This window comes from Micropterus dolomieu, linkage group LG01 (assembly GCF_021292245.1).
Source record: "Micropterus dolomieu isolate WLL.071019.BEF.003 ecotype Adirondacks linkage group LG01, ASM2129224v1, whole genome shotgun sequence".
NCBI lineage: Eukaryota > Metazoa > Chordata > Actinopteri > Centrarchiformes > Centrarchidae > Micropterus > Micropterus dolomieu.
The window spans coordinates 36,686,353-36,699,672 of record NC_060150.1 but is presented as its reverse complement, the minus strand read 5'-3'; the positions used below and the strand labels follow the sequence as shown (position 1 = coordinate 36,699,672).

General features: G+C 39.3%; 1 protein-coding gene across 4 annotated transcripts; it reads right to left on the bottom strand.

Annotated features, from left to right (window-relative positions):
- Positions 1-978: 978 nt before the first annotated feature.
- Positions 979-12,956, bottom strand: vill (villin-like). Of its 4 annotated transcripts, XM_046067261.1 has the most exons (21): positions 12,834-12,956; positions 12,616-12,654; positions 9,102-9,185; positions 8,895-8,969; positions 8,589-8,788; positions 8,093-8,201; positions 7,655-7,765; positions 7,237-7,442; positions 7,054-7,132; positions 6,866-6,964; positions 6,498-6,651; positions 6,137-6,237; positions 5,871-6,008; positions 5,600-5,758; positions 5,169-5,348; positions 4,892-5,037; positions 4,361-4,505; positions 3,228-3,416; positions 2,888-2,956; positions 2,388-2,723; positions 979-1,450 (listed from the first exon to the last, which is right to left on the bottom strand). In XM_046067261.1, exons 3-21 carry the CDS (start codon positions 9,174-9,176, stop codon positions 1,337-1,339), a joined length of 2,685 nt encoding a protein of 894 aa, XP_045923217.1. In that variant the 5' UTR covers positions 9,177-9,185; positions 12,616-12,654; positions 12,834-12,956; the 3' UTR covers positions 979-1,336. The 4 variants fall into 4 exon arrangements, with proteins under 4 accessions (XP_045923217.1, XP_045923202.1, XP_045923194.1 ...); XM_046067246.1 differs by lacking the exons at positions 12,616-12,654; positions 12,834-12,956 and adding an exon at positions 11,028-11,045; XM_046067238.1 differs by lacking the exons at positions 12,616-12,654; positions 12,834-12,956 and adding an exon at positions 10,158-10,222.
- Positions 12,957-13,320: the final 364 nt, after the last annotated feature.

The following is a 13,320-nucleotide window of genomic DNA, read 5'->3' as shown; positions in this document are numbered from 1 at the left end:
CAATTAAAATCTGACTAACTATTAGTGTATACATTAAAAATAAATTACATGTGCATTAACAAATGCTGCTGGTACACTGGATGTATTCATCTTTGTATATTGATCACAGAAAAGGTTGCCGACCCCTGCTCTAAAGGGATTTATCCGGTTTTAAAGCTAAATAGCAGAACTGATCAAAAACTTCAACAGATATTTCATGGAGAAAAAAACAATTGTCATCTGCCAGCAGCTTTCCTATCATTGTATAATTTTAGCTTTTGTTGAGGGCTGCTGTACGGTAACATAGCAAGAGTGAATGAAAATGTGAATGAAAGAGCAGTGAATGAGCGGTGTGGGAAGTTACTTAAAGAAAGTCATTTAACTGTTGGGGAGAGATATAATAATTGTAAATAAGGTGTGTATTCCAGTAGGGCATAAATTGGCTATGTAGTTTCTGAATAGTATTTACATTTATAAATTTATATTTCCCCTCAGGATCATACAAATCAGAATCATACTCAGACTAGAGTAAGCCATGATTTACGTTTTCTCAATTCTGATACCATAATAATGTTGAATATTATGTCACACTGTGGCAACAGTGTGATGTTTTGTGTGTCTGTGTTAAGGTGTCCATTCATTTTGAAAGCAGATTGTCCTGCAGAGATGGCTGCTCCAGAATGTTTGTCAATGTTTGTTTTTTTAAACAGACTTTAAATGCCTTATAACTTTTGTTTGATTATTTATATGATGAGCATATCTATGAATTAAATGTATTGGATATGAATCTGCTCTAAACATATTGAACCATAAATAACTTAATCAAGTATTTGTCAAGCAAATCCTTATTTTTCATCACTACAGCAGTTTTTACACGACAAAGTCTTTCAGTATGTCTTTACTGTCACTGTGTACATTTGCACTAGCCGTTAAATAAAACCAGCAGAGTCTCTGATTGAAGGTTTTGTGTGTTTATTCATAATATAAGTGATTCAGCCATGGAGAAAGACAATAATATGTTGAGAGAACTCAATCATAGAATGATCAGCATAAAACATTGAAAAAGAGATAAATAGAAAGTTTAACAATTAAAAATAATCTTAATTTAAAGTATTTTTTAAATCATAATCAGGGTAAAAAGCTAATTCTAGTCAGCATGTCTAATCACTATAACTTGATAGCTGAAAGTATTGTCAAAAAAACCAATATGCTGGTGAAATGATCAAGGCCTCTACCAATCCTCTCTCAACAACAGATAAAATCCTGCCTTAGCTGTTTTACAATCGCATTTCTCCACTTTACAGTGAGATACAGTAGATTCAACAACATTTCTTTGTAATCCAACAATGAAGTTTTCTCAGAAAAGTAATGCTTTTTTCTTCAAGTCGCTCTGTCTCCACCTGGGGAGGCGATGGAAATCTGAACGAGTTGTGCCAAGCAGGTTTTCAAAATCCACATCAGACAGGTAGTTCTGAAATCACAGGAGGAAAACAGTTAGGCTGACCTCTACTGTACACGCTTTGTTGTTACATCAGGATGCACGCATACTAATTACAACATGCTTAGACAATGGGGCACAGATATATAAAAGCCCCTACACCCAGACTGAAAGAGATGCAAAAAAAAATAAAAACTACAAGGAGACACAGGTTCTGTTAATAGTTATGTCTATTTGTAGTTTTGTGTCTCTTTGTGGTTGTGTTGTGTTTCTTGTGGTCATTTTGTGTATCTTTGAAGTAATTTTGCATCTCTTTATAGTTATTGTTTGCCAGTTTTTAGTCATTTTGAATGTCTTTGTAGTTATTTTTTCCTCTTTGTAGTTTTTGTGCATCTCTCTGTAGTAGTTTTGTGCCTGTCAGGTGACTTTCTGCAGCATAACCAAAACTCTGAGCTGCTGCTGTTGGTTGAAAAGATACATTTGAACTTGAATTTAGCTCATGCCGGAGATAAAGAGAAGCTGCATGACTGCTGTCCAAATGTTCCTGCCATAGTAGATTAACACGGTCAGTCCTCTGCACAGATATTACATTAAATACTACATCATACTATACAAAATATTATAGGAAATAAAATAAAACATGAGACACTTCTATTTTTTAAGAAGCCATGCTCTGCTGTCAATCTGATTGAAACAGCTTTCCTAATTGTGTTTGTACTTTATTGTATTTTAATTAAATGTTATTGTGGCCTTGCTTTGCAGGTGTAATACTGTATGAAGGAAAAAAGTTGAATTTGGCAGATAATCTATCAGGATCAGTAGCTATCAGGACATCCCTACTTTTAAGTGAGCGCTTTCCAACTAGAAAGAATCTTCACTAAGACATCGATGCTTGCAGCATTCACACAATTATTAACACCTAGCACAAAATTTTGTACTATTTGCACCAGATCCACAATTCTGCACCTACCTCTCTCTGGCTGGGGTCCACTCCCTGCGGTAGCTCACTGGGAGACTTGTTGACAAGGAGCTCTGGGTCAAGATACATCCCAGAGCCTCCAGCAGATGGGGACACAGTGCCACCAGCTGGGGATGATGGAGTGAAGCCAGAGGAGGGCGACCGGGTCATGGACGCAGAGGACTGGGCTCTCTGGGTAGACGGGCTGGTGGGAGTAGAGGGTCTGGGGGACAGATCACCTCCCTGGAACCTGTAGACTGGAGGGGAGCTCATGGGGCCTCCTGGAGCCGTGTAACCACCCCTACTAATCCCAGCAGGACTCTTATTGAAATTAGTGTTGTTCAGATCCTACAGATAAAGGAGAGAGTGAAATCATATTTCTGGAGATTTAGGAGGAGACATCAAAATTTACATTATTATGTATCCCATTAGAGACGTTAGTAGTTACTGCATTTGTGATATTAGTGCATTTAGTCAATTAATGTTAGGATTAGTGTTAGTGAATCACTTACTACAGTGATCTGTGAGAGAGATGTTGCATCACTCAGCTTTTTTTTCATCTCCTCATAGGAGTTGCCCCCCTGTTGAGAAGATCATGTGAGTCAGGACTGAAAATTAGTAAGCATGCAGGATCCACATGTGACTTATGTTCTTTTTAATTTCTGAAATGATTAGTTCACACAAGATTATTCATGTGATATTTGTGTCTCTTTTCCATAATCAGCACTGATGGAAGTGTACAGTCATGTATGTGTACTTTGAATGGTGATTTGTAATGTCTTAATCATGGACTTAATTAAAAGCACTCCAGTGCCTTTAACTGAGATCAAAGAGAGCCTATAACAAACTCACGCTCCACTTATGAGGATCCCATGCGTTGAACCAGCCAGTAAAGGTGGGCGGTTCATATCCCTGTTTGACAAAAACAATGGGTGTGTCGCGGTCGCGGCCTGCAGGGTGGGTCCTCAGGTATTCCTGCGCACAGTTCCACGCCTCCTTGGTCTCGTACTCATTGGCAAAATTTCCAACCCACAAGAAAATCTAAAGTGATTTGGAAAGACCAGAAAAATAGAGAGAGATCCCTTTCAGAGAGCTGTGAACTATTTAATCCTTTAATGTAATACTTCACGATAAAGTACAGTACTTAGGGACAGATTTGAGGTACTTATACTTCACTGGGGTATTTCTATTTTATATTGTGCTTCTTAATACTTCACAGCATTTGAGAAGGACATATTGTTCTCCACTACATTTATTTGACAGCCACAGCTACTTGTATTTTTTTTTACAAAACATACAATAAACTTAACAAAACATGATGAATTGTTCACAAAAAAAATCTTCCTTTAATCAAGTCATTTTATTCTGACATTGAGTCCATAAGCATTTATTTTCTTATAAAAAGTGAAAAAAGGATACAAATATTAAAACTGGTTTTCAATGAAATTAGAAACAGGTTGAAATATTCTCACTAAACTGCAAATTAAGTTTTTTTTTTTGGACTCAATTATAGACAGAAATGTCTATATAAAGATTGATGTTTCAGCAGATTAAACAGCCCAAGTAAGGAGATGGTTATCTTAACATGAAGATTGGCTCAGGCCAAAAGCCTTCCTAATTATTAATTAATTAATTAACATATTATATCAAGTTTATTTTATGTGTATCAAAAACAAAATATGAAAAAAACAATTTGTGGTTTTAAGGGGTTTGGACAGAGCCAGGTTACTGTCCCTCCCGTGCAACATATAAACAATTAACATGTTAAGACATTTTAACCTGTTTACTGTGTTTACTTAAATATTTTCATGAAGAATTTTACCATTCTAGTTTATTATTATTTTATTTTATATATTTATATATTTATTTTCACATATAAATCTCATCAAGCAAATGAATCCTCAAATCTACAACTTGTTATTTGTCTCATAAATCTTTATTTCTGCATCTAAGTCTGGAGGGTCTCAGCGGCTTTGACCTCTCACCTCCTCCCAGGTGTCCAGCAGCATGACATCCTCCTCATCCAGGTCGCTCTGGGCGAAGTTCTCCACCTCGGTCATCCTAAACTGGCCGGTCTGATTGGAGCATTCAAACAGCCGGGGACTGTGAGGAGGCTCCTCCCTCTGCAGTCTGAAACAACACAACTGTATAATCTGCTCTGTGTGTGTGTGTGTGTGTGTGTGTGTGTGTGTGTGTGTGTGTGTGTGCGCAAACTATATTCCGTGGGCTTCAGATGACATTGGGCATATTCCACTAACCTTGATATAAAGTTAATCCATGCAGATTTAAATGTAAGCTTATTAATGTTTGAAAATATGATTAAAGAGCCTTTTGGGCGAGTTTTGGAGAGAAGTCCTTGTTTATAAGTTATTGTAATCCTTATTTTTTGCTGTATTTACTATAATACAGAAGCACTAAAAGAAAATATGTAGAACAAGACGTTTGGTTGAATGAACAGTTGTTCATATCTGGCACCAAGGTGCCAAAGGTGTGATGTTGCTGCTGCCTGTGTTTACCTCTTGTCACTGGCATAGGGAGCCTTTCCTCCTAGAGCTACCCAGAATTCGGCTGGCTCCTGGCCCTCCATCACCACCTGCTTGTCCTGTTTGGACAGCACATCAGACATTGCTCTCCCCATCACCCTTTCATCCCCGCTGCAGCCCTGGAGGAAGACAGAAGCCAACATCAAACAAACACAGATTTTGTGTGGCAACACAAACACAAATTCACACTTTCATTCCTGAAAGGGAAGTTCCCGTCTGGCTTTTGCGGCACCATCAACAAAGGCCATACCTTTCCATACCACAGGTAGCAAATTTGGTCAGTCTTCAGCAAGAAAACATCGTTGGTGTTGAGAGAGGAGGCCCTCGCCTGCACTTCAGTGGCAAGGGTGTTCAGCTCATTAGTCCCTCTCACCTGGAAGAGCCTGGCAGCTCTGTCAGGATTGACCACACCAGGTCGGCCTGTACCACCCTGGACACATATGTATACATAAAATGTATGCAGAGATTTCTACACATACACAAAAATGCAAAATATGGTTTAACACTTAAAATTGTTTTGTTTTTTTGTGCATGGGATTTATGATGTTTTTCAAGAGCACATTCCCTTTGAGAAATAAAACATAATTCCTCCACCACACAAACAAAATATAGACCTTTCTCTGCATTTAAGCGTTTATATATCCAGCAAATTTCTTTTTACTTCACTGAGAAAAATCGCACCTCAAAGATAATAAGTTTGCCTTTGAAAATAGCCAGGAAGTGGCGAGGTTCCTTTCCCATGATCACCCTGACCTGCACCGGGGCTCCATTGTACTTGTTATCGATATTGACAGCCTGGTAGGCGCAAGCAGTGATCTCATCTTTAGTGGCATGGCGTCCCTGTTGTAAGAAAGAGATAGACTCATTTTTATACCTGTTGTTTTTTTAACTTATCAGAGCCAGAAAGACAGACACAAAACAAGAAAAATGTTCCTTCTGTGATGATACTGACCTGCCACATGTAGAGTATGTATTGCTGCTGGTTTGATCTTAGATATGTGTACAGCACCAGGTAGCAGTCTCCTCCGTAAAACTGTCCACAAGTACTTGGATTCACTTCGGCCAGCTCCAAATTCTCAACACGCCACACCTGACACCGACATGAAAATGAACAAAAATGTAAAATGTTTCAGCATTTTTCCTCTCATGATACAGACATTAGCGCTGTTGTTGAAATTAGTCGATCTACATTTTGTGTTTGTGTATTTTCCCCCTCACCTTAACATCTCCAGAAGCGTCATCCACCATGCGCTGCTGTGCTGCCAGTTCAGGACGCGCATGGAGCTCCATCACATCAAACTTCACTTGGTCTACCTTTGCTGTATGGAGACCCGACATTTTTGGTATTAGAAATAAATAATCATGCATACATTATACATTAAGCATGAAATTGCAAAATAACCCCAAATATTTAGAATTTTAACTTTAAACTATTAAAAAAAACAAAAATATTGTATCACATTGTATTATTGCACAATTTCATGGTTATATTTTACTATTATATTATATTATTAATACTAATTGTACACTTTGTGTCTACATTTATAAGTGGAGGACCATCGATATATATATATGTTACCTATCCTTCCAATGCTGTAGGTGCGACCAAGACCCTGAGTTTGCCCTTGATCTCTCCAGGATTTGAACAGGTGCTTGAACATTGCTGACTCTCCTCCCTCGGTCATCACGTCCACACTGGTGCTGGATGGGTAGTTCTTGGCTTTGATATAGCCCTGGTAGAAAACATGAGAGGAGTATATTTCTTGATGATAATTTCATGATAATTTATTACTATTTTACTTGGTGGCCCTGGCAAAAGAGAACCATAATGTTGAAAAAGTAAAAAGGAGATTTACCTAGGACTCAAGCTCTTTATTTGTAATATTCTGACCTACCTCATGTAGTGTAAGTATTTCTCTGGCTTCTGATATAGTGTATTAAACTCACCACTGCCCTGTTGAGAGCTTCTTGCCGCTCTTCCTTGGAGGCCTGTTTGCCTTTCCACACCATCACATTGGAGCCTTTATTGTCCAAGATGTAACAGTCCTGACAATGAGAGAAAACAAAACAATGAACAAGAGGCAGGATGCCTTTTCTGTAATAACAGTGTGTAAGGAACTTGTTTGAAGGATTACAGAGGACTGCAGCAGGTCTTGTGTTAGAGGCTGCGTGGCCACCTCTTGGACCACTAGATTCCCGCTGTTTTCGAAAACGCTGAGGAGACACACGAGAAAAAACAGTGTACGGTTTTACTAAATGGGCAAAATATTCCCAACATGTTGCAGCGGCGAAGCAACAGATCAAGAGGAAGTCCTTACTGGTAGAGTCTGACATTGGCGTTCTGCAGCTGGTCAGGTTTGTCATCAGGAATGGCCTCCTTTAGCGGCCCACTCCTTTGGCCGAGCACCGCCATCAAGACTTTCATCAGCTCTGGGGAGTCCCGCTCATCCCCTCCCTCCACGACACCTATCTGAGCTCGACCTCCTCGCTCCCTGTCGCGGATGTCCTGAGCCAACAAGACTGCCTGCATAGAAAGGAGAGGAGAGAGAAGATATGAAAGTTTTTTCATTTGTAAAAGTAAAACATACAATTATATTTTCTGTGCCCACATGAACACATGTGACTCTTTTTCATGGGTGTAAAGTAATTGCATTTTCTTTAGGCACAGTAATTATGTTTCAGTTTTGAGGTACATAAGAAAATCTTTTTCCATTACTGCTCAGGGAGGAAGATTACCTTGAGCTTTTCTCTCCTGTTGCTCTGGGGGCCGTTCCACTGCACTATAGTTTTCCCCATATCCAGCAGGAATATATCCCCATTGTTAAAACTGTTCCATGAAATCTCCACCTGCACACAGGCACACAAACATCAACATGACGAAGCGGTTTCAAACAGTCCCCCTTTATTCAAATGGGCTGTCATGAAACCAATAAAAAACATTCTGAGAAACAAATGTTGTTAACACAGGGAAATATGAATTAAACACCTCTCAGTCATAGCACTCATGCAATGAAAACCTACGTTGACTGCTATGATAACAAGCTGGACATCATTTGTTTAAGAGGGAGTGCCAACACTCCTTGTAGCTTGGATGTGTAAAGCCAGTGATAGCTCCAGTGGGAGGTACTAGGCAGGCAGCATTATTCCTTGCCCAGTATATCCCACTCTGCGTACCTCTGTCGCTGTGACATGCTTCCTCCCTTTGACGTGCAGCAATCGCAGGACATTGTAGACGTTTGTGTCAACGTGGTGAAAACCTGAGGCCACTCCACCCTTCTTGTAGCTGTGGAGAAATCAGTGTACATTATCAAAGTTCAAGTACAATAAAACAAGAGCAGCAGATGGGAAGCAGGATGAACACAAAAGCAGCTGAAGGCATTTCTTTTGTTTTATTACCTTTTTAGGTTTTGCCTCAATGTTACATAACCATGGGGCAAAAACATATTGAAAAGTCAGAGTTTAATGAACTGGGCGAGGGAAAACTGTGTTTCTCTTTGCTAAGCCTCAACAAAACAAGTGTAATTTGTCTCATAATGATTTCATGCAAAGGGATTACTGTTGTAAGCCATGTCTCAGGAAGATTACAGCATAATTCTGTGTGTGTGTGTGTGTGTGTGGCTCCTTCTTTTTTATTTGGTCACCACCCCCATAGCCCCTTCCTTTGACTCACATGAGGCCATTTTTGAAGTAGCTCCTGAACCGTGGCGACTCATTGCCCTGCACCTCCCTGTGCTGTACCGGACTCCCACCCAGGTACTCATCCAGCTGGGTGACGTAGATGGCTGCTGCACCTTGCTCATCCTGAGAGGAGGCGTTTCCTATCCAGTAGTGGATGTCAGCTGACTGGCCTGAGCCCTTGTTGTCGCTTATCTGGCAAAAACACATAAGGAGACGCAGATAGAAGACTCAGATGTGTAAGTCATTAAAGTTGAGCCTCTCTGTAGCCTCTTGGGAAATCAGCCAGTGTTGTACTCACATAAAGAACAATGTAACAGTCTCCCTCAAAGAAGTTACCAAAGCCTTGGGCTGGAACAGGCACCATCTGCATGTTCTGAAGAATAAAACGACAAAAAGCACGTTAAACATTAAGAAATCTTACACAAAAATAAGATTTTAGCATGCCTTAGAATACAGCAGTGTGACCAGTAATGTCCACATGCACAGTACTGTTGGGCTGACTTACATTGATGGTCCATATTTGCAGGCCTGGCTTTTGGCTGACATTTCTAAATGTGTCCTGACTGTCATCATTCATCATTCTGCTGAACTGAAACAAACACACACATGTAAGGCAAGAAACCGTGAGACTTGTCATTGGTGACTGTATTTTAGTCTTTTCAATGTTTTCATGCTTTTATCATGTATTGTTTTTGTATTATTGTCTCTTGGGTATTATTGTCTTTACACTTGTTAAAGCACTTTGTAACTTGTTTTTGAAAAGTGCTCTACAAATAAAGATTATTATTATTATTATTATTGTTTTCAACTTACATGCATTGATGCTATGAATATATTAATATACAGGTTTCTGATTTATTCAAGACACATTTGAGGTCTGTGAGGTGTATGAAGAAAAGTTAACAAAACAGAAAATTACAGTTACAAACATCAACATCTATTTAACAATTGAGATTTATGGTCAGTGGTAAAATGTAACTTAATACATTTCCTCAAGTACTGGATTTATGATGTCTAATTTGGATGCTGGTCTTTTAGATTAGATTTTTTTTGTATTGCCACTTTTATTTAAACATAATACAACTTATTTGTTTTTCTACAATAACAATAACATGTTTTAACATTTTAACAATTTTTTTGTTAACACATCCAGCTGATGTGGAGCAATCATAGTATCCATTTGAAGTGGTGTTTCTGTCCAGTAATCACTGTCTTTTAACTCTGGTTTTGATCTCCACCAACTCCGGAGGGAAATATGTGGCTCTTTTGCTCCTAAATGCGCCACAATTTAGCTGTATAACTTCATCTGCTGTTAAGTGCTGGGCAGGTACTGTACAGTTGGCAGGAGCAGGAGCAACCTGCTGCAAAAATCTGCTAATGGTAAGAGTGAATCAAAACTATAAAGTCGAAGACCGGGAAAACCGAAACAATGAGCTGGAAAACTCTGAAATGTTCATCTGAGTGAAACTGCAGCGTTTCAAAGAGAATTTGGCACGCTCCATCATATCCCAAAACTTTTTTTAAATCCATTTTGTGTTTCCTGTTTTATTTTATTACTGACCTCTCCTCTCGTTTCAGACCATATCACTTCCTGCCCTTGTGTGAGTCCCGACTGTGAGATTGTCTGCCCCGCCCTGATTAGCTGCACCTGTCCCTGGTTATCCCCACCCCTCTAGTATATTTAATTTGTCTGTTCCCCACTCTGGGCCAATTGGTCATAAGAACCTTTGATGTCTAGCGTTTCAGCATTATTGTTGTTGTTTTTGATCTAATGTCTTTTCTGACCCTGCACCTTGCTTTTACCTAATCCCTGTTGGATGGTTTGCCCTTTTACTGACTGCCTACCTGTGTACAGGACCCTGTTTTTGGAAAGTAAAGACTGTGTTTTTTTGTCTTTTGAGTTGTGATTTTTAATTCTTGCCGCTGTAGTTTCTCCAGTGTTCACACTTTTGAGAGGATCTGACTACTTCTTCCACCACTGCTTAAGGTCAAACATTAATAAATATGTGTTTGAACCTGGAATAGTACATTAGAAAACACATTCACTTTCTCCAAACTAGAGAAAAACATTGCATTTCTGAAGCCTCCTCCTCATCCTTACAAGTTCCCTATCTTTTCACTGGAAACAGATGTCTCTAACATGACAAGTGAACCATTTCAAAAAGATTGGATCTCTGACAGTGAAACACCTCTAATCCCCCAAATGAGTGTCAGCTTGGCGCCATAGCAACATACAAGTTCTGCAATCAGTGGTGCTTAAACTGCCTCTTGACTCAGATATCAGAAACAACAGCACTGATAAGCAAACACACTGTATCGCCAGCTGAGCCAAGAATATAGGCTTAGTGGTGACACGCTGTATGGAAACCGGCTTGTGCACATTACACTGCTGGCAACATATCTTGAATGCAAATACAAGATCCACACATACATTATATGATTGTCAAATAGCTGGAGGAACTGTGGTTACAGTGATGCTCCAGATATATAGCTCTGCTATAATTCATGGCCCATATACTGAAGGCTGCCTCAGAGTCGAATCTTTCCTCCAGCTGTAGGAATAAAATGCCTCGCTGGGCAGTGATTGATGCAGTAGGTGGTGTACAGAGAGGTAAGATAGACCAGGTCAGCTGTACTCTACCAGGATGTTAACCACACCCTTCATTAAGTATATCAAGGCTCTGGTATTCAAGTAATCAGATAATAGAGGTGACACACACAGAGCAAACAAAAAAAGGGCTGAGATTTAAATAAAATAATAGGGCTTGCTATAGTTGAGTTCATTTGGCTTGTAGTGTGTAAGCGTGAGGAGGACTTAGCGTGATACAGGAATGATTTGACAATATGTTAGATATAACATAATACATAAATAGTTGCAGTTCAGACAGTAGCTTTAATGCAAGACTTTGTAACTTCAAATGAACAGACGCCATTGTGGCTAAAAGTAGCAATTATGGGACATCTAAGAAGTTTTCTAAGATTAGTTAATGTTAGCCACAATAGGCTACAGGTCTGCTTAAAACTACCCAACTCTGAAATCACTCACATTTTGTTTTGTACACAAATATCTTTGCTTTCAATTTGCCTTACATACACTTATTGCTGACACATGTCATGCGATGTACAGTTACAGATCACAAACTTGGGAAATGTTCCATTTAAAAAATTATGTTGAAAGAACAGAGAAGAATTCCCTCATTCACTGGACCAAAGATCTATTGACCGTTTTCTTTTGTATTCTAGGCAAAGGAGAGGCCACACCCATGGCTTGTCCGCATTTCAAACTGTAGCAGAAATCACAGTTTCCCACATTGGTTATATAATATTCGACAGCGCATGATGGAATATATATGACAGACTTGGCTGCTGGTCTACCTGCAAAACAAAACATTTAATCAAAGCAAACCTACTGTAAGTTTAAAGAGAAGGATCCCATTCTCAACTGATTTATCTAGTTTATTACCTAAATCAATGTCCTATATGAAAAGAGAACGAGTTTCTCATCTCCCCCACTAAACTTTAATTGATTAATTGTATTTAATTGATTTAATTCCTTGACTAAATGGCATTGACAGTTGCAAAAGACTTTGGCTGTAGTGGAAACTCCCTGTTGTGAATGTAAACCAACCGTTGTGCTCTGCAACCTGATCCAGGTCAAACTACATGGAAAACTTAAACAAACAATAGATAGAAATTATATACCAGTGTTGCTGCTTCCATTACTGTGACAGGAAAGACTGGTTCCAATTTGATTAACCTGAACTGTCCACTGACCCCAGCGTACACAGTGAGCTTTGTTAATGCTCTAAATACATCCTCATGTTTTCATTTCCATTTGATATGAAATGATGTAGGTTTACAAACACCACAGAAAGTCTGTTTTAAAGAATCTGTTGACAAACATGAACATAAATATTTATTACTAAAAGTATTTATGTATTGATTATTATTTCTTTGCAAACGGCAGTGATTCAGATAAAAGAAAAGGAAAAAACAGAAAAATAATCTATGGATCTTACCTTGTGTTGTGTCTGGCGGAGTGAAGGCCTGGCTGTCTCCTACAAGTTGTGGAGGTAGATTAGTGAGATGTTGTCTTAATGTAATAAAGTACCACTGGCTTTCCGTCCTGTGTGCAAGCTGCAGTGTGTGTGGCAGAAAGGGCTTGGTGTATTTGTCTCCACACCCAGGTTTGAACACACCTGCAATTTCCGGTCTCAATATTTACTGTGCAACAAACCTTAAATACGCCTCTTCTCACGCAGTGTTTCCAGGTCCACCTTAAAAAGGTGTTCTGATGTGGAGATTCTGGCTTGTATTGAGGATGGATGAAAGGAGCCACACTTGCAAAATACACCACAAGGTCAAGATGCTTGAGAAAATCATCTACACTACCTGGATTAAGACAAACTCAAGCCTCACTCAAGGTCCTGATTGTGCTTTAAGTAGCCAGCTGGAGTTGTGTTTATGTTCGACTGAGCCCTCAGCAGCACAGTGAGCATTACAGGGGCCACTTGACACCAATTATTCATCTCACAACTGTTACAACTAGCAGATGGGGGAATTGGACTCAAGGAGCTCGAAGTGATATTGGAAAGGAATCAGAGGCTTTCTGTGGCTAAATCTCTCATTCTGTGCCTACTCACACACACTCGAGGAGCAACGCTTGACATTACTGAAGGTTTACAGCTCTGGGCTTTCATCTCTCCACGGAGAAGGCATTTGGC